The sequence below is a fragment of the Salvia splendens genome, chromosome 7, assembly GCF_004379255.2.
Source record: "Salvia splendens isolate huo1 chromosome 7, SspV2, whole genome shotgun sequence".
NCBI classification, from domain to species: Eukaryota; Viridiplantae; Streptophyta; class Magnoliopsida; order Lamiales; family Lamiaceae; genus Salvia; species Salvia splendens.
In genome coordinates, this window is record NC_056038.1 from 31,195,203 (window position 1) to 31,214,287 (window position 19,085).

General features: G+C 39.5%; 3 protein-coding genes, 1 long non-coding RNA gene and 1 pseudogene across 6 annotated transcripts; 1 reads left to right on the forward strand and 4 right to left on the reverse strand.

The window, feature by feature from the left end:
• Positions 1-1,422: 1,422 nt before the first annotated feature.
• On the reverse strand, positions 1,423-8,627 carry LOC121810728 (annotated as a pseudogene).
• A 1,628-nt stretch (positions 8,628-10,255) lies between these two features.
• Positions 10,256-12,902, reverse strand: LOC121811385 (endonuclease 1-like). Of its 3 annotated transcripts, XM_042212236.1 has the most exons (10): positions 12,792-12,902; positions 12,637-12,680; positions 12,245-12,425; positions 11,798-11,905; positions 11,624-11,679; positions 11,462-11,545; positions 11,091-11,186; positions 10,864-10,928; positions 10,692-10,765; positions 10,256-10,593 (listed from the first exon to the last, which is right to left on the reverse strand). In XM_042212236.1, exons 1-10 carry the CDS (start codon positions 12,829-12,831, stop codon positions 10,460-10,462), a joined length of 882 nt encoding a protein of 293 aa, XP_042068170.1. In that variant the 5' UTR covers positions 12,832-12,902; the 3' UTR covers positions 10,256-10,459. The 3 variants fall into 3 exon arrangements, with proteins under 3 accessions (XP_042068170.1, XP_042068169.1, XP_042068171.1); XM_042212235.1 differs by having other exon boundaries at positions 12,637-12,831; XM_042212237.1 differs by lacking the exon at positions 12,792-12,902 and having other exon boundaries at positions 12,245-12,429; positions 12,637-12,777.
• Positions 10,957-12,387, forward strand: LOC121811387. Its single transcript, XR_006052537.1, has 3 exons — positions 10,957-11,160; positions 11,471-11,602; positions 12,265-12,387. It is a non-coding gene; the product is annotated as an uncharacterized LOC121811387 (long non-coding RNA).
• Positions 12,797-15,859, reverse strand: LOC121811386 (endonuclease 4-like). The gene is made up of 10 exons (XM_042212238.1): positions 15,750-15,859; positions 15,571-15,689; positions 15,161-15,335; positions 14,662-14,775; positions 14,535-14,590; positions 14,318-14,401; positions 14,109-14,201; positions 13,597-13,655; positions 13,380-13,453; positions 12,797-13,252 (listed from the first exon to the last, which is right to left on the reverse strand). Exons 2-10 carry the CDS (start codon positions 15,685-15,687, stop codon positions 13,134-13,136), a joined length of 891 nt encoding a protein of 296 aa, XP_042068172.1. The 5' UTR covers positions 15,688-15,689; positions 15,750-15,859; the 3' UTR covers positions 12,797-13,133.
• Positions 15,860-16,878: 1,019 nt separating this feature from the next.
• Positions 16,879-18,765, reverse strand: LOC121811275 (uncharacterized metal-dependent hydrolase YabD-like). Its single transcript, XM_042212105.1, has 2 exons — positions 18,629-18,765; positions 16,879-17,799 (listed from the first exon to the last, which is right to left on the reverse strand). The coding sequence occupies exon 2, from the start codon at positions 17,740-17,742 to the stop codon at positions 16,879-16,881; it is 864 nt and encodes a 287-aa protein (XP_042068039.1). The 5' UTR covers positions 17,743-17,799; positions 18,629-18,765.
• Between the last annotated feature and the right edge of the window lie 320 nt (positions 18,766-19,085).

The following is a 19,085-nucleotide window of genomic DNA, read 5'->3' on the forward strand; positions in this document are numbered from 1 at the left end:
GTTTCTGCTGCTCAATGTGTTTTCTTGTGCACATAGTATAGAGAGATGAAACATTAAATTAATTCATGTAGCATATGTCTCTACAACTTACATTAGGGTAAAGAGTTATTCCTGATAGGGCAAGCTGTAGTAGTAGTTGTTGCTGTAACATTAGATCCTGGAATTGTCTCTGCCAAAAACAAGTGTGGTCGCCCAGTTGATAGCAACATAAAATCTGTTTCTCCAGCTGATTACTCGTGTGAGATAGGCCGAGCGCCAGATGAACCGGCTTAAGAGCATCCACGGATGTGGGCTCGGATCCACTTTTATTACTTTTTTACTCTATGCTCTTAGGCAAGAGCACAACACCCACATCCATGCTCTTCCGCAAGGATATGCTCAAGAGTCCCACCATTCTATTATTCAATTTAAATAAAAACATTTTCACAATATTAAAATGCATTAATAATACTCGGAATACTATTACAAATTACAAAAAAATTAAAAATTAGATAATTAAAATCCTAAAAATAAAAAATTACATAATTAAATTCATAAAATTAAAAAATCACTACTTGTGGCCGAATTTCGCCCAAATGTGTTTGATTAGATCTTCTTGTAGCTCAGTGTGGGTTCAGGTATTGCGCATTGTGTTTATTGTTTCGATCCTCTCGTCCACCGTCGTATGCACACCTCGACGTGGGGGAGACCTCGTGGTTGAGCTTCCGGCTTCATACTCGTCGTAAAAGTTAGCCGCTCTTGGTCCTTCGTCAGCTATAATCATGTTGTGCAAGATAATACACGTGTGCATGATGTCGGCGATATTCTTAACGTACCATAGCCGAGATGGGACCTTCACAATGTTGAATCGGCCTTGAAGGATCCTAAAAGCTCTTTCGACTTCTTTCCGAGCAGACTCTTGACGCTGCGCAAAAAGAACACGTGTGGTATGCATTTCCGTTGACGGTGAAGAATCCAAAAAGGACCTTCACATTGTTGAACGTCTTCACGAAAGTCGACCACCTTGGGTAGATACCATCGGCGAGATAGTAACCCATGTGGTATGCATTTCCGTTGACGGTGAAGTCGATCGTCGGTGCTACACCATTCAACACATCATTGAAGAGTGGTGAAGAATAGAGCACGTTCAAGTCGTTGTTGGATCCGGCAACACCGAAATATGCATGCCAAGCTTCAATGATAAGTGTTGGACCGCCGCCTTTATGGCCGCTTAAGTGTTGCCCTTTCCAAGCAGTGGGACAATTCTTCCACTTCCAATGCATCCAGTCAATGCTGCCAAGCATATCGGGAAAACCGTGGACTGTTTCGTGAAGACAAAGCAACCGTTGACAATCATCGGTGGTGGGTGCCCGCAGGAATTCCTCACCGAAAGCAAAACGGACCCTGTCGGAAAAATTTTTAAGGTATAGAATTCCGGTTGACTCACCTACATGCAAATACTCATCGAAGAGGTCAACTGTTTGCCCAGTAGAAAATTGTCGGTTAGCACAAGTACACTTCTGCAACGCCGAGAGACTTTGCCGACTGGTTGCGTCTCTACTTGATTGAAAGTATTCAACACGGGCGGACAATGTGTTGACAACATAAACAACCGTTTTGACATGCGAAAACGGCACCGAAAGTATTCTTCTGAAACCGCGGCTGGTCGAAAAAATAGTCGCCAACGAGCCTTTCGTTTGCTCCCTCCCGGTCGAGGAGGAGGGGCGGGGATAGTGGCGGCGACATAGACTTCATAGGCGGCACGATATTGTTGATAGTATTCTTGTTTTTCGCGCTCCGCTTCCGCAATGATATCACTGAAATCCATTTTTAGAGAGAGTTTGAGTGAGAGAGGAAGATGTAAATGGGTTGTATAAAAAAATATGAATGAAAGATGATTTGATGTGAAAAATGAATGATGAATGTGTGTATTTATAAATTATTTTGAGAATAAAAAACTATAAAAAAATAAAAAAAATTCAAAAACCATAATAAAACGGCCATATTTTTGGGAATCTGAAAATATTTTTTTAAAACGGATAATCTGTTGGCCAATAGAAACGCGCCACGTAGCCTGCTCAGCGGCAGGGACGTGCTCGATGCATTGAGCAGCGCCGTGCCAGTGGCGGGAGTGCAGCAGCGGCGACAGCGGTGCCACGCCAGCGTCACGGACGCCCTCCGTCCCAGCGAGCACCACTGCGGATGCTCTAAGAAGCCAGCTAGTGATAAACCCTTTGCATCCTGCCGCCACACCAAGATAATAGAGTTATTATTATGTGCTCATTTCTTGAAATAGATCGGAGTGAAGTTATACCTTGGACTGGCGGAGATCGACCAAGGCCTTGTACAGATGCCATGCTTCCGAGATGCTTGTAGACGAACGGGTCACCTAGAGGATCATCTTGACCGAATGAGGTCTTACCACCTCCCTCTTTCCCCATTCTGTTGAACAGCTCAACTAGATACTTCCCTTGCCGCTCCGCAACCTGATCAAGATTAGATAATATAGTTTGGTTTTGTTGCGCTTGAAACCAGAGAAGCAAATGAAGACGAGGACATGAAGCTGATGTCTCACCTGAGCTAAAGCGGGAAGCACTGGCCGCCCTACCCCTTCAACAAATCCAGCACAGTCACCAATGGCAAACACATCTTCCACAGATGAGACTCGAACCATTCATCAATGCCGATCCTGCAATACATTCAATCTGGTTTGGTCCACGACGAATACAGAACAAAGGGTTTGGTTCAGTGTTATACCTGCCGCCGGAGCCTTTGGGAGGGATAACGAGTTTACAAATTTTGAGGGACCGACTCCGGTAGACCAAACAAGGAGGCCATATGGGACATCACTTCCATCACTAAGAACTATCTCGTTCGGGTGCACCTCTTTAACGACACCACGCACAAGGCGCACTCCACACTGATTTGAGAAACAACCGTAATGTATCAGTACAATTCCGACAAGGAAAGCCTCTGCCATCCAAAAGGGGAAAGTGCTTGAAAAATACCTTAGTCAAGTGCTTTGTTGCATATTGCCTTAATCCCACATCAAATGATGATAGAATCTCATTCTTCTGGTAAAGGAAGTGTAATAAGCATAGAAAATGGTTATAAACAATATGATCCACGCCAAATTTAATGAAGCTGAAGTCTCACCTGAGCTAAAGCGGGAAGCACTGGCCGCCCTACCCCTTCAACAAATCCAGCACAGTCACCAATGGCAAACACATCTTCCACAGATGAGACTCGAACCATTCATCAATGCCGATCCTGAAATACATTCAATCTGGTTTGGTCCACGACGAATACAGAACAAAGGGTTTGGTTCAGTGTTATACCTGCCGCCGGAGCCTTTGGGAGGGATAACGAGTTTACAAATTTTGAGGGACCGACTCCGGTAGACCAAACAAGGAGGCCATATGGGACATCACTTCCATCACTAAGAACTATCTCGTTCGGGTGCACCTCTTTAACGACACCACGCACAAGGCGCACTCCACACTGATTTGAGAAACAACCGTAATGTATCAGTACAATTCCGACAAGGAAAGCCTCTGCCATCCAAAAGGGGAAAGTGCTTGAAAAATACCTTAGTCAAGTGCTTTGTTGCATATTGCCTTAATCCCACATCAAATGATGATAGAATCTCATTCTTCTGGTAAAGGAAGTGTAATAAGCATAGAAAATGGTTATAAACAATATGATCCACGCCAAATTTAATGAAGCTGAAGTCTCACCTGAGCTAAAGCGGGAAGCACTGGCCGCCCTACCCCTTCAACAAATCCAGCACAGTCACCAATGGCAAACACATCTTCCACAGATGAGACTCGAACCATTCATCAATGCCGATCCTGAAATACATTCAATCTGGTTTGGTCCACGACGAATACAGAACAAAGGGTTTGGTTCAGTGTTATACCTGCCGCCGGAGCCTTTGGGAGGGATAACGAGTTTACAAATTTTGAGGGACCGACTCCGGTAGACCAAACAAGGAGGCCATATGGGACATCACTTCCATCACTAAGAACTATCTCGTTCGGGTGCACCTCTTTAACGACACCACGCACAAGGCGCACTCCACACTGATTTGAGAAACAACCGTAATGTATCAGTACAATTCCGACAAGGAAAGCCTCTGCCATCCAAAAGGGGAAAGTGCTTGAAAAATACCTTAGTCAAGTGCTTTGTTGCATATTGCCTTAATCCCACATCAAATGATGATAGAATCTCATTCTTCTGGTAAAGGAAGTGTAATAAGCATAGAAAATGGTTATAAACAATATGATCCACGCCAAATTTAATGAAGCTGAAGTCTCACCTGAGCTAAAGCGGGAAGCACTGGCCGCCCTACCCCTTCAACAAATCCAGCACAGTCACCAATGGCAAACACATCTTCCACAGATGAGACTCGAACCATTCATCAATGCCGATCCTGAAATACATTCAATCTGGTTTGGTCCACGACGAATACAGAACAAAGGGTTTGGTTCAGTGTTATACCTGCCGCCGGAGCCTTTGGGAGGGATAACGAGTTTACAAATTTTGAGGGACCGACTCCGGTAGACCAAACAAGGAGGCCATATGGGACATCACTTCCATCACTAAGAACTATCTCGTTCGGGTGCACCTCTTTAACGACACCACGCACAAGGCGCACTCCACACTGATTTGAGAAACAACCGTAATGTATCAGTACAATTCCGACAAGGAAAGCCTCTGCCATCCAAAAGGGGAAAGTGCTTGAAAAATACCTTAGTCAAGTGCTTTGTTGCATATTGCCTTAATCCCACATCAAATGATGATAGAATCTCATTCTTCTGGTAAAGGAAGTGTAATAAGCATAGAAAATGGTTATAAACAATATGATCCACGCCAAATTTAATGAAGCTGAAGTCTCACCTGAGCTAAAGCGGGAAGCACTGGCCGCCCTACCCCTTCAACAAATCCAGCACAGTCACCAATGGCAAACACATCTTCCACAGATGAGACTCGAACCATTCATCAATGCCGATCCTGAAATACATTCAATCTGGTTTGGTCCACGACGAATACAGAACAAAGGGTTTGGTTCAGTGTTATACCTGCCGCCGGAGCCTTTGGGAGGGATAACGAGTTTACAAATTTTGAGGGACCGACTCCGGTAGACCAAACAAGGAGGCCATATGGGACATCACTTCCATCACTAAGAACTATCTCGTTCGGGTGCACCTCTTTAACGACACCACGCACAAGGCGCACTCCACACTGATTTGAGAAACAACCGTAATGTATCAGTACAATTCCGACAAGGAAAGCCTCTGCCATCCAAAAGGGGAAAGTGCTTGAAAAATACCTTAGTCAAGTGCTTTGTTGCATATTGCCTTAATCCCACATCAAATGATGATAGAATCTCATTCTTCTGGTAAAGGAAGTGTAATAAGCATAGAAAATGGTTATAAACAATATGATCCACGCCAAATTTAATGAAGCTGAAGTCTCACCTGAGCTAAAGCGGGAAGCACTGGCCGCCCTACCCCTTCAACAAATCCAGCACAGTCACCAATGGCAAACACATCTTCCACAGATGAGACTCGAACCATTCATCAATGCCGATCCTGAAATACATTCAATCTGGTTTGGTCCACGACGAATACAGAACAAAGGGTTTGGTTCAGTGTTATACCTGCCGCCGGAGCCTTTGGGAGGGATAACGAGTTTACAAATTTTGAGGGACCGACTCCGGTAGACCAAACAAGGAGGCCATATGGGACATCACTTCCATCACTAAGAACTATCTCGTTCGGGTGCACCTCTTTAACGACACCACGCACAAGGCGCACTCCACACTGATTTGAGAAACAACCGTAATGTATCAGTACAATTCCGACAAGGAAAGCCTCTGCCATCCAAAAGGGGAAAGTGCTTGAAAAATACCTTAGTCAAGTGCTTTGTTGCATATTGCCTTAATCCCACATCAAATGATGATAGAATCTCATTCTTCTGGTAAAGGAAGTGTAATAAGCATAGAAAATGGTTATAAACAATATGATCCACGCCAAATTTAATGAAGCTGAAGTCTCACCTGAGCTAAAGCGGGAAGCACTGGCCGCCCTACCCCTTCAACAAATCCAGCACAGTCACCAATGGCAAACACATCTTCCACAGATGAGACTCGAACCATTCATCAATGCCGATCCTGAAATACATTCAATCTGGTTTGGTCCACGACGAATACAGAACAAAGGGTTTGGTTCAGTGTTATACCTGCCGCCGGAGCCTTTGGGAGGGATAACGAGTTTACAAATTTTGAGGGACCGACTCCGGTAGACCAAACAAGGAGGCCATATGGGACATCACTTCCATCACAAAGAACTATCTCGTTCGGGTGCACCTCTTTAACGACACCACGCACAAGGCGCACTCCACACTGATTTGAGAAACAACCGTAATGTATCAGTACAATTCCGACAAGGAAAGCCTCTGCCATCCAAAAGGGGAAAGTGCTTGAAAAATACCTTAGTCAAGTGCTTTGTTGCATATTGCCTTAATCCCACATCAAATGATGATAGAATCTCATTCTTCTGGTAAAGGAAGTGTAATAAGCATAGAAAATGGTTATAAACAATATGATCCACGCCAAATTTAATGAGCTGAGAAAAGAGTGGCATACCTCAATGAGGGTCACTTTTATGTAGTTCTTGACATGAGCATACCTCTGGCGGACATCTCTCATAATAAAATCACTCAATTCTCCACTGAATTCCACGCAGGTAGGTCCACCACTGATAACAACACAGTGCAGTAGCCTCTCCTTTTCTTCCTCAGACATGCCTGCACAAACGTCCATGAAAGTAAGTTGGAGACTGAGGACGAGAGAGAGAGGGACACTGATACCATTAATTCTGTGAATATAGTCTCTCTTTTACAGAAGGAAAATTTGATCATAACTTCTAGAGTCTTTTCAACCCTAATCGTTTCAAGTTAGTGCAAGAGCAATAGGAATACCAAAATTATCATTTATAACTGAGGGTTGAGTAACATAGAGGTTTACTAAGAGTTGAGAAAAAAATGATCTTGTAGAATATAACGTATAGGCTACTCAGCTACTGTATGTGAAACTTATTTTTCCTATCCTATCATTTTGTAGCATCTGCAATGTTGTACACTTGCACTTGCACTTGCACATGGATATATTTTACATAAAAGATCACCTGGATTTTCAGAGAGCATCAGGTTTAGGAGAAGCCTCTTCCTTATTTCTTGGGCATGAGATACCTCTCGCAGGAAAAAAGCATGTTCGTGGACTCCCTTGATGCCGAAGGTCAATGGTTCAGCTCCAGAAGCAATTACCAGTTTGTCATATGCAACTTTGAAATGGTAGTCTCACAGAACACCTGATATAGCAATGGAAATGGAATGTCCCTACATGGTACTTCTGAATCAATTCAAATAACAATGACAACAATACTGAAGCATCATCTCATTGATAACTATTAGCCTGTGATTGCTATAAATAATGAATCCTATGTAATGTGGATGTGATGTAGAAGACATTAAAAGAACAGAATATCTTGAATGAAAATAACATGAATATTTGAAGCTACCTACTTCACGTTTGTCCGTGTCTAGACCATTGCACGAAGCAAGGAAAAAATAAGAATTCGGATCCTTCGCCAATGCTGTCTGTATCTGACTAACGGGCTCTGCTACCGAACAGAATTCCAAGGTTCCAACACAAGTTGAGGCAAGCAAAGGTGTAAACACCATATGGTTCCTTGGCGATATACAAACAACGTCATATAGCTTGGTGTTGAGGCCTTTAAGAAACCTACATGCAGCCCACCCACTGCCAATAACAACAACTCGAGGCTTTTCACCGGGCTTTGTTGCTTCAAGAGTAGGATACTTTAGATTCTCATATTCTGAATCAGATTCCTCGACTGCCGCTTGTGCATGAGCATATTCATAATGAGGGGTCATCCTCACCCCCCTACTGCCAAAACTTGCTGCAGGAAACCTGCCAATGCTCGAGAAAAACGGAAGATTGCTGCGTGGTTTAACATGTTTCTGGAAAGCTGTGAAGCTCCCATTGAACGGTGAGTGAGACTTGTTCACAGATGATGATTCCTCACGGATCATGTCCCGTATTCTAGCATATCGTCCCGTGGCACCTCCAGATTGTTGGCAACCGTTTCTAGCTATTCTCGCCAATGCCATTTTGGAGGGCAAAGACTAATGCTGTTAATTGAAGTGGAACAGAAATCTGTACAAGTTTTCGCTGCACAAAATGTTTAAGAACCAATTAATAAAAGGGAAGAAAACCAAATGATAATACTAATCTCCAAAGAATGTGGAGAAGTAAAGACAATGATCTAAAAAGATAAATACAAAATGCTGTCAATCTCTTTATAATTTCAAATCCTTTTTGTTTCTAGCAGAAAGACTAATTCAAAACCAATTTCATCTACACATCAACAGAGGATTGCTCAAGAAAATACAAAACTAGTTATGATCTGCGAGTAAAACATATACTAGTATCTATGATTTCTCAGATGTAGCAATCTAATCGACTAAAACAGTCGGATAAACGAAACAATAAGCCAGAAACGCACACACTAAAACACACAATTGGTTAGATCTACTAGGCGAAGGCAGATAAGCTATATGTGTGTCCCTATGTATTATTCGAAGGTGCTAATACAAAATGTATGCTTATAAATACGTGTATATATAAATATTTGTAGGGTTTATGCAAAGAGGAGAGGAGATGATCATACATTGCACATGGACATGGGAATGCCTACTTTTCGACGCCAACATTGGCTATAAACCCTATTACCAATGTAGGCAGCCAACGGAAAATGCTAAATTAGGTATTTTATTTATATTAATTTTTTTTTTGTAATAAATTAAATTGAGCAAGACAAATCGGTTGGTCGGATTACGAGTTTAAGTCTATGAGTAATTATAACTCACTTATATATTTGTACCATACATAAAAATCTTTCTTTTCGTCACATTTGAGAATAAATGTTAGCCGTGATTCGTAATTTTGATCTTATTGTGTTTACTATGCGTGAATTAGATTCTCATGTATCATTTTGTAATTAATTTTTATTCTGCATTAAATATTGAGATGTGTTCTAAATATGTTAAGAAAATAACCCGAGTTAAATTATTTGGTAAGTAGAAACTATCCAATTAATTAAATGGACTTTATTACATTTTTTATATAATGGGATGCATGGGAATATTGTGAAACATGATAGGCATGAGTAAAGCACAAGGAAATTTCAAAACGTGATAAAGTAATTCAATTCAATTCAAAGATAGCTGGTCCTTCCACTCCACGCTTTAATCAACCCCGAATCTTCGGAGCCGTCTTCATTCATTTCAACTTTGTTTTTCCTTCTTCACTTTCCTTCAATTGTCTGTGTCAATTCATTAACAGTTGACACGTATTGGGGAATAACATCAGATATTCGGATTTTGAATATAAAAAATATTGGAAAAAAAATACTCCCTCCATTCCTGGAAAAGTGACCAATTTTTAGTGAAATGCGTGATCTACTATAAAAATAAATAAATAAATGCATAAATAAAAATGAAAGGTGATAAATTTTTAGAGATGGATGAAAATGAAAATAAGTAATAAATGAAAACTCCCTCAATACCTGAAAATTCATCAATTATTTTCATTTTTATCCATTTCTAAAATTTTGTCACCTTTCACTATTATTATTTGTGACAATGGATCACACATTTCACTAAATCATCCTTACTTACATTTTATTACCCAATCCGTCCCAAGTTATTTGAGTCGTATTCCATTTTGGGTTGTCCCAAGTTACTTGAACCATTTCTCCTTTTGACTAAAAATAAAACATCTAATCACTTACTTTATTCTTTCTTTTACTTAACCATCTCTCTTACTTTATTCTCTCTTAACCCTCTCTCCTCTCTCTTACTTTATTCTCTCTTCTATTTTATTTAATTTACTAAAACAACTTTCTTAAATCTCATGTCGAAAAGAAATGCCTAAAGTAATGTGGGACGAAGGAAGTATAAAAATATTCACTCTTTCTTTTTAGTCCATCCCACAAAAATATGCGCTTTTCAATTTTTGAAACTCTATTCTTTCTATTGAGGTGTGACTCATTCTCCACTAACAATAATTTAATAACTTTTTTTTTATCTATCTCTTACTTTTTTAATTGTGGATTAAAACTTGTGCCTAACCCAAAATGCATATTCTTGTGGGACGAATGGAGTATATAAAAGTATGACCCACGTGCCATTAACTTTTTCAACTTCCTTTCTATTACATTTCTTAAAACTCGTGTCGGATCAAATTGTGATAAATTATTAGGGACAGATCAAATTGTGACAAATTATTAGGGACAGAGGGAGCACGTAAGATGACGTACATAAAAATAATGAAATTCGAAATTGAAAAGCAATGGAAAGTGAAGGTGGTTAGTTTGTTCGAAGGATTGCGTAATCAAGTAGCAACAAGAGTTTCCTCCATCTCTAAGCTATCACCAGCAAAAACCCGGTTCAAAATCATGGCTAACCGGACTCCTCCTTGAGCTATCCGCTTCATAACAATGGGCAATCTCGAGTTGAAGTAATCATCTGTCAACACAAAGAAAAGATAAATGGAGTGAACAGATCAAGACATGTTTCGGTATCATCATCAGGGCTCGTTTGAGTCGAAAAATGGTCCTCCGTACCTGAAAGAGTGTCCCCTGACTCAACACCTTTGTATCCCCATTTGCAAGCCGTATCCATACTCTCAGCAGCATACCTGCAAATACATGATAATGAACACCAACTACCTTCGTAATAAATGTTTGTTTTCATCCACGTCGATAGTTTCTTGCATTTCTTGATGCAGATACTCACTTGTTCACACAAGAAGATATGTGACTACATTCTCTCCATGAGGCAAGATCGCTGGACCAGATTCCCTGTTTGCAACAATGGATGTGGCATGACGAATCAGACTATAGAAAGGATCATTTTGCAAGTAATACCGTTTTGATCATACATGAATGACGTTAAAAGTTATTTACGTTTGCATAAGCTTTGCAGGTTAGTTTGTTTTAGGCAAAGGATGTTAGCTAGCTTACTTCAGTAAAGTTTCCTTGAATGTCTTGCTGGAGGAGGTTGATGTCCTTTCCATAGTAATTTGCGGCGGCTGTAAGAATTATCTCTCTATCCCACACCTAATTGGGGAAGGCATCAATGCCGTCATGCTCACACAATTTGAAACATGAAATCAAGTACACAAGAAAATTGATGTTTCTAAAGCGATAAACTAATCTTGATCTTAACAAGAGTTCATATTAGCTTTCTAAACCTATATTTTCTACATATAGAATCATCTAAAGTGGTTGCTGTTAACCTCATCTATATATATGCTCATGTAAATGTATCATACTTATCAAGAAAATAGCTAAAAAAGATGATAGGTAGTAGCATTTTATAAGCCAACACTCACATGGTGCAGATTCGACTTGTTCCAGAACCAGCGCAACTCCACAGTGTTTCCACCTCCGTCGCTTGTGAACCCAACATGCATTGGCTAACAAAGGCGAAACCACAATAATCGACAATAACAGTGAAACCAAAATTCATGCAGGTTAGTGCTTGTTTTGGTTACCTGATGGATGTCTCCCATGAAATGTGCTAAAAACAATAATGCTTCTGTCATGTTATCTGGGAAACATAAATAAAGAAAGAAATTCCTTAAGCATGCTTAACATAATCGTTTTAAGCAAAGGTGAGGATATGATAGATGAGGCAATTCATGGTAATGGGATGATTGATCTCTTACAGCGTCGATCAGAGGTCCCATGATGGTAATGTGAGAGTTGATTGGTGAAGTTCCGGATGGCACCTGCGACGCACATATCCTTCACACCCTTTGGGTCATGGCAGTCCCCTATGTTCATCCGTCAATACCAGATACCATAACAATCAACAAAAAAATAAGGGTGTGTTCTCTTAGATAGAAAATGGTGGAATACATATAGTTCCCTTCCTTTTCCTCGCTTCACATGATCTCCAGGATAGATACTTTTCAAGGTCATGATGGAAAATTTTCCAGGCAGCCCTTTTTCCCTCTTTTTCACACTCCAATTCATGATAATATTATCATAGGGATGTTGGTGTGATAATCTTTTCCCTCCTTTCCCACCTTTGCTTATCCCTCTTTTGTCCATGATAAATTTACAAGAAAAGACAACACACCCTAAAAGTGATGATGATCATATTAACTTACTCTGATATTTAAAATTGCAGGCTCGGTCTGGTGTGTCAATGAAGTGAAGAGGGCTTGTCCATCGGTACCTATACCAGTGTCTTACTTGGTCTGGCCAAACACACAGCACCGACAAATCGCCATTCACGTAGTCTGGAAGCAGCATTTGAACTGCGTGATGCGCTTCCGGTTCCAGCAAGTCCTGTCTTACATAGGAATGTATAACTGTGAAATTTCCTAGAGAATTTGAGAAAGAGAGGACCAAACAAGAAAGCACGCAATGATACAAAAGTGATCTCCATCACAAGAAAAAAAAGGTCACGGGATATTATTTATCCCCCCCCCCCCTTGAATAAATATAATCACAAAAATGAAAATGGTTGCAGTCAGCAAATTTCTGATTATATTGATACCTGAGCAATTTTGCAAGTCATGACATGACCCTCCTTGCTCCATGCTTGAACACCAGGTTTGTGAACAACAACACAAGTAAGAAAAACAATGAAAGATGCAGAAATTCCTCTTAAAAATGGCATTTTGGAATTCAAAAAAGGATATTGTGACCCACCAAGATTACAAGCTAGTTCTGCATTAGCATATATATACATAAACTATTGATAGTTTACAATGCGTACAAGCTAAATACTGTTCATCTTTCATGTGTCTTATAAGTTGCTTTTACACAAAAGCAACATACAGAGGCAAATTCCAGATTAGCAGAAGCAATAGCTACATAATTTAGAGTACATTTCTTAGCAGAGCAGCAATGTTGACTTCCAAGATAGCCAACTACTTAATTTGGCAACTTAAGTCTTGGTGTGGGGAAATTGTACAAGCCATGAGGAGTGGCACAAATAGATGCCCCTCTCGAGATTTATCATAGAGTTCATCTAGATCTCCTCAACCTATATTATTCTACTGCAATTGACTTATTTTTGGAGAAGATCCTGTTGAGAAGAGTTGCCAATCGGACCCCACCTTGGGCCAGTCTAGACTCAACTACAGGCCACCGAGAGTAGAAGTAATCATCTGCATAGAAAGAAAGAAAGAAAGAAGTAAAAATGAGTAAATAACATGAAAAGATAAAATAGAGAATATGATTATCCGAAAATGGCAACTCTAAGTTGAAACAGGATTGCAACATTAATCATTTTACCTTCTAAGGTGCTTCCAGGAGTGGCATTTCTGTAAGCATATTTACAAGCTAAAGAGATGCTTTCAGAAGCATACCTGGGGAGAGATATGCACAGATAAGAGTATAATCAAGAAGTAAATCATATACATATATGCTTAAACTGAACGTCTAAAAAAATCTTGTTGTGAATGGAGATTGGGATGAGATTGTGAAAGAAGAGTGAAGAGTACAAACGTACAGATCTGGACATACTGCACCCTTGCAATTCTCCTTAGATACATCATCAACCATGGCAGCCTACAATACATGCAGTTAAATGAGAACTATAAAAGGAGGGCAGATAGAATCTCCCAAATACTACTAAATTTCATGTGGAAGAAAGTTGGATAGCAGAAGACGAGGAGTGCCTCAAAATTATATCTCTTCCAGAGATGAAGAAAGGTTTACAAATCAATATACAAATACAAATTACAATAGAGTAAAACAAATAAAGTACTGCAGTAAAATAAAATATTCGTTTAAGTGAAACACAAAATACTCATAAAGGGCTATTACATAATGACACTTTTCACCTACCAAGCATAAGCAGAAAGTGTTGCTAGTATCTAATATATTGTCCCATAAATGCTGAAGATAATACTGATTTTAGAATGGCACCATATGTATCAAAGACATCAAAGACAAAGGAATACGGAGCCTCTCATTTGTTAATAATCATGTTTTATTCACCAAATTAGCAACTTCACGCACCGTGATATTTTTCTGAATGGCTTGAGTCATTGCAGACAGATCTTTACTGTAGAATGTCTTTAGAGCAGACTCAATGATCATATTGTCCCACACCTGAACCATAATATTTCTCATTACCTTCTTAACAAGTTAAAGTCACAACATCTCAAAAAAGTAGAAAGAAAGGTATAAAGATTGTTTGTCTAAAATTTTATGCCAAAAAAACTCACATGGTGCAAATTTGTTTTCCTACGGTACCAACGGATGGTGATTGAGTTACCACCTAAATCTCCAAGAAAGCCCACGTGCAATGGCTGCCAACCATTTTCAATGTTAGAAACCCTTGGATTACATTAAGTCCTTAGCTCTCTTGTAAATTGTTACTTCTCTTACAAATATTCAGAATCATTAGACGGGTTTGGTTTAGAAAAATAGAAATGACATAACCTGGTGGACATCACCAATATAATGTGATAGGAACATAAGTGCCTCTGTCAGGTTATCTGTAATTTGAAGACACAACTTAGTCAATTTCTAGAGTACGAGCAGCCATTCAAGATTTGATGATGCTTACGGCTTGTTGCATATAAACCAGAATCATCATGCTCTGACATAAGCTGCTCTGTGTAGTTATAAATTGCTCCAGTGACACATCGATCCTTGCGTCCAGCAGAGTCGTGACAGTCTCCTAACACATATACATGAATGAAGGTCAGGCAAGGGATTTTCAAACTTGAGTTGAACTACATATGCATCTGAGCTGTAAAGGACAAAAAGTGATCAAATGCAGCAACATTTGAACAAAAGTGGAATTGAAGTTTACAAATCAGCCCTCAGCCAAGTAATTAATGAGCAAAGATAACAAAGTGTTCAGTGGTTAGATACAAAATCGTAATCCAAGTAAAAATGAAACCGAAGCCTTAGTAGCATCTCATCCAGGGAAAGCTATCTAGTGGATGGATTGACTGAAACATACCAAATTTTTGTATTTGGGAATAACAATCCAAATATACTAAAGACAAGACATTAGAAAGTATAGAATGAAAAAAATTAGAGTAAAAAGACGAGCTTACTGCAGTAGTCATAGTTGCACCTGAAGTCAGGTGTATCTACATAATGCAAAGCGCTGCTCCAGTGATAGTGAAAGCGAACCTGGTCAGCCCAGGCGCAAACAGCAGCAAGCTCACCTTCGGCCGAAGCTGGAAGCAAGGCTTTCACTGCAGCCAAAGCTTCGCCCGTGAGATAATTCTGTGTCAAACAAAGAAATTCCGTCAGATTCTACTGGGAAAGGTAGTCTGCACAATGCAATCATAAGAATCTCAAAATAGGTCTTGCTCGTCTCAACATCTTCTCTATATTGAATACTCTAACCAGCATTTCATCACATGTCTAAAATCTTCAATGAAATGACAATCCATCGAGATTACAGAATACTCAAATCCGAAAAATAAGTTGAGGAAACTTGAGAGAGAGAGAGAGAGACCTCGGCAATCTTGCAAACAGTATGGTGACCATCTTGTCCCCAGCCATGAATTGTTGGAATTAAAAACAGGAAAGCAACGATCGCCCCCAATATCCAGTGGCGTTTCAAGACATCCATCTCTGTATATCATTCATAATTAAAAATCGTCGGTGAATAACTAATTTACAGAGTGAACAAACCTTCAATGTATTGGGATGGAAAGCGATAAAACTCCACACAAACAGAGTTACAGAATCAATAATTTTGGTAGAAGTGATTAATAAGTGTAAACACACTGCACTCGCCACTCAACCTAATATAATTGGAACAAGTAGGACTAGATATTTTCTATTGAGACTGATTAGGTTGACCAAATAGTAATGGTTTCTTATTTAATTCATTATTTTATACTTTAAAATGTGGTATACTAAACTTTTTTTATTTGTAGATAAAAGCTTAAAATATTGCAGGATAAACGGACAGAACAATTTTTTTATTTTTTTTTTAAAATTGAAAAGCTTAAATTCGAAGCAAATCAATTCCAAATCGATTAGTGTGTGAAACGTTTCATTTTTAATTAAATTTATTCAATACAGTTTTAAATCATGATAATCGAATGGAATATATTAAATACTGCAACGTTGGTTATACAGTTATACTCTCCTGTGAATGAGTAACCGAATAGTTCAATTATACAAGAAAGAAGAATATAACAAGGTTGCTATTCCTTGCAAGAAATTCAATCTTCAAGCCAATAAATTACATCATCACCTCTCATTATAATGCCCTGATGTATAAAACTAAAAAATAAAGAATATAGTGGACAACAAACAGAGTCACAAAGTTCGTTGATCGTCTCTGATTCTTCAAACTTGTTTTACATTTCTATCTCATCCAAGTCTGGCAATGGGAAACGAAGAATCGAAGCAATACCAGTCAGCTGCGTTAGTTCTGTCCAAAGACACCAAAATCACCCCAATCATAAACACATGAATGCTAATTAAAAACAAATTCGTTAGAATACATGCTCACAGACAGCACACTTTCCCTTTCCTCGTTGAACAAAAACTGAAGTTGCAGAAAAAGCATTGATTGAGGACAGAACTTACTCGATTGTTGCAGTAAAGCACTAAGCCATGTACCATTTTTTCAACCCACGATTAAGCTTTGACTATGAATCCTTCATGGAAAGTGAAGGATAATACGAAGCACATCTTTCTTTACTTGGTGTTCCCGAATGAATACGAAGTAACAATTATTCAGTATTTACATCAAGTTTTCATGATCAGACTGAAACCATACAAAGAGTGATAGTATTCAAGAACTTCGTTAGCCTTTGTAAGAGAAGAGGCGTTTTGCATTTTCATAGCTGAGTTGAGCAAGTTCCTTTTCCTCCATTTCAAGCATATGTGCAACATAAGCAAGTATGTGATGAATGTTAGCTGGATGATTGAGATTCTCCTCGACGATGGAAGTATCTTCACCACCACTTGCCTCTTTTGGATTCAAGACCTCTCTCTTGATCACAAATAGAGAATCCGGATCAACTGAGCTTGGCCGGGCATCCGGAGCATCTGTCTCCAACAAAATCCTTTTGGGAGGAACGGACTTCAACATTTTCTTGGCCTTGCTCTCTTTCATCGACATGAGAAATCCAGAAAACGAGAAGTAAGCACCGAGCTTAGCCAATTCAGGAACCATCTCAGCCGAGCCAAGAAACGAGTGCAATACCAGACCAGCAGGGAACGGCCCCTCGGATCTCAGAATCTCAAGAAGATCGCCAAAGGCACGCACACAATGGATAGATGCTGGTTTATTTAGCTCTTTCGCGAGTTGGAGCTGTTGTCGGAAGACTTCAACTTGATCTGTGAAGTCTATCTTCTTCCCAGTAGAGCCTTTGTCCAAACCTATCTCTCCTACTGCAGCAGAGGGAGTGGACGCGAGGAAATCTTTCAACGTCTTCAACCAATCAGGAGTTCTATCGGTTATAAACCAGGGATGAAGGCCAAAGTTGGGAACAACAGAAGGATGGGTGTCGCTCATCTCCTTGACCAAATGCCAGTCCTTCTCAGACACTCCATTTACGGCAAAGTGAAGGACACCAGTATCAATGGCCTCTTTTATAAGTTTAGGAGCCACATTTAAGACTCTTGAATCTTGTAAGTGACAATGAGCATCAAAGAGTCTGATCATTATTCACATCAACTAGTGGTGTCAATCTCGTATCTTCACAAAATAGAAAAGCAACAGCTGCAAGCAAGCCCGGAATTGCCACTATAAGCATCATTTTAGTTTACTCAAACAGCAAAGAGGAGAAGTGACAAAGCAGCAAACAGCGGGTATGAGAATATGCATTGCTAACACAACAAAACGGAATCAATTCTAATGATACGAGCATTATTAATTAGATAAATTAGGATTTACATATCTTTTCCATATCTTTGTTTTCTTGTTCATTAAGTTATTATTAGCATTATAAATAGGAGTTATTGTAATCATTTGGGAAATCAGTCAAGAATATCAATATTATCGTTCATTCTCTTCTACAAGTGAGAAAACCGCCGTGCTCGACGGGCACTCGCCCGCGACAAACATTTATCGATCGTCGATCTACGGACGCCGATCAGCCCGATAGGAGGTTTATCCTATCATCTAACTTAATAGAAATAGTGTAAGACTCAAAGCAGAAGGCTTGAAGGGGAAAACTGATTAAAATATGGTGGCAAAATTTGCACACGCAAAAAAAAAAAAAAATCAAACTTCTGTAGCAGTTACCGAAAGCGCAGTGTGCGAATAGCAGAGCAAGATCAATAAAAAACAATCTCAATAACAATAACCGGAGTCAATACCGCTAGATCATCAAATGAACACGCAGAGGAAGAAGCAAAGGTATATATGAATTGCTAATTTCTTCAGGAATAGTCAACTAACTGTGACAGATGTATCTATCTCAGTAGAATAGGATATCAGTTGTGTTGCGTATGAGTCGAACAATAAAAAACCTAAGAACAATTATGTGAATATATGATATGTACCCAGATGTAACTGATTAATTGGTAGAGGCGGAGAAGAGAGAAACCTGGCGAGGGATGAGAGCAATCCGCGGCGGTGCTAGCGGTGGACTTTCTATTTTCTTTTTTCTACTCTGCTTATCGCAATCCTGCTCCTGCACGGCTGATATTGGACTGAACTAGCCCAAGCCTCTTTTGGGCTTTCCAAAAAATAGTTTGGATACGTACATTATAAATGTGAACACAAAATGAGTTTTGTTACTTTTGTATGGACGGGAGAGAGGGAGGGGGGGGAGGGAGTACTGATTTGAATTTTTATTAATTAACTGGATATTAATTTAGGAATGTTTTGCTTCAACCATTTTACAAAATCTAACATAAAAACAATAATTTGAGTTAGCAAATTTAAATCCATGTCTAAAAATGAAATACATTATTACACACATGCTTGCAAACACATTTGAGCTTCTTAGGCCATCCGCAACGTTATACGTATCCTAACCGTCTCATCTTTTAACTATTCAT

Bases quoted from the DNA above. Each gene is read 5' to 3' on its own strand.
- LOC121811385 (XM_042212235.1), bottom strand. From the start codon at position 12,831: ATGTATATATATGCTAATGCAGAACTAGCTTGTAATCTTGGTGGGTCA. The intron at 12,426-12,636 runs GTATCAATATAA...TATGTAAGACAG, and splicing joins TGACTTGCAAAATTGCTCAG to GACTTGCTGGAACCGGAAGC. The intron at 10,766-10,863 runs GTGAGTATCTGC...ATGTATTTGCAG, and splicing joins ATATCTTCTTGTGTGAACAA to GTATGCTGCTGAGAGTATGG.
- LOC121811275 (XM_042212105.1), bottom strand. From the start codon at position 17,742: ATGATCAGACTCTTTGATGCTCATTGTCACTTACAAGATTCAAGAGTC.
- LOC121811386 (XM_042212238.1), bottom strand. From the start codon at position 15,687: ATGGATGTCTTGAAACGCCACTGGATATTGGGGGCGATCGTTGCTTTC. The intron at 14,776-15,160 runs GTAAGCTCGTCT...TATATGTGTTAG, and splicing joins GTGCAACTATGACTACTGCA to GAGACTGTCACGACTCTGCT. The intron at 13,656-14,108 runs GTGCGTGAAGTT...CATGTATTGTAG, and splicing joins CCATTCAGAAAAATATCACG to GCTGCCATGGTTGATGATGT.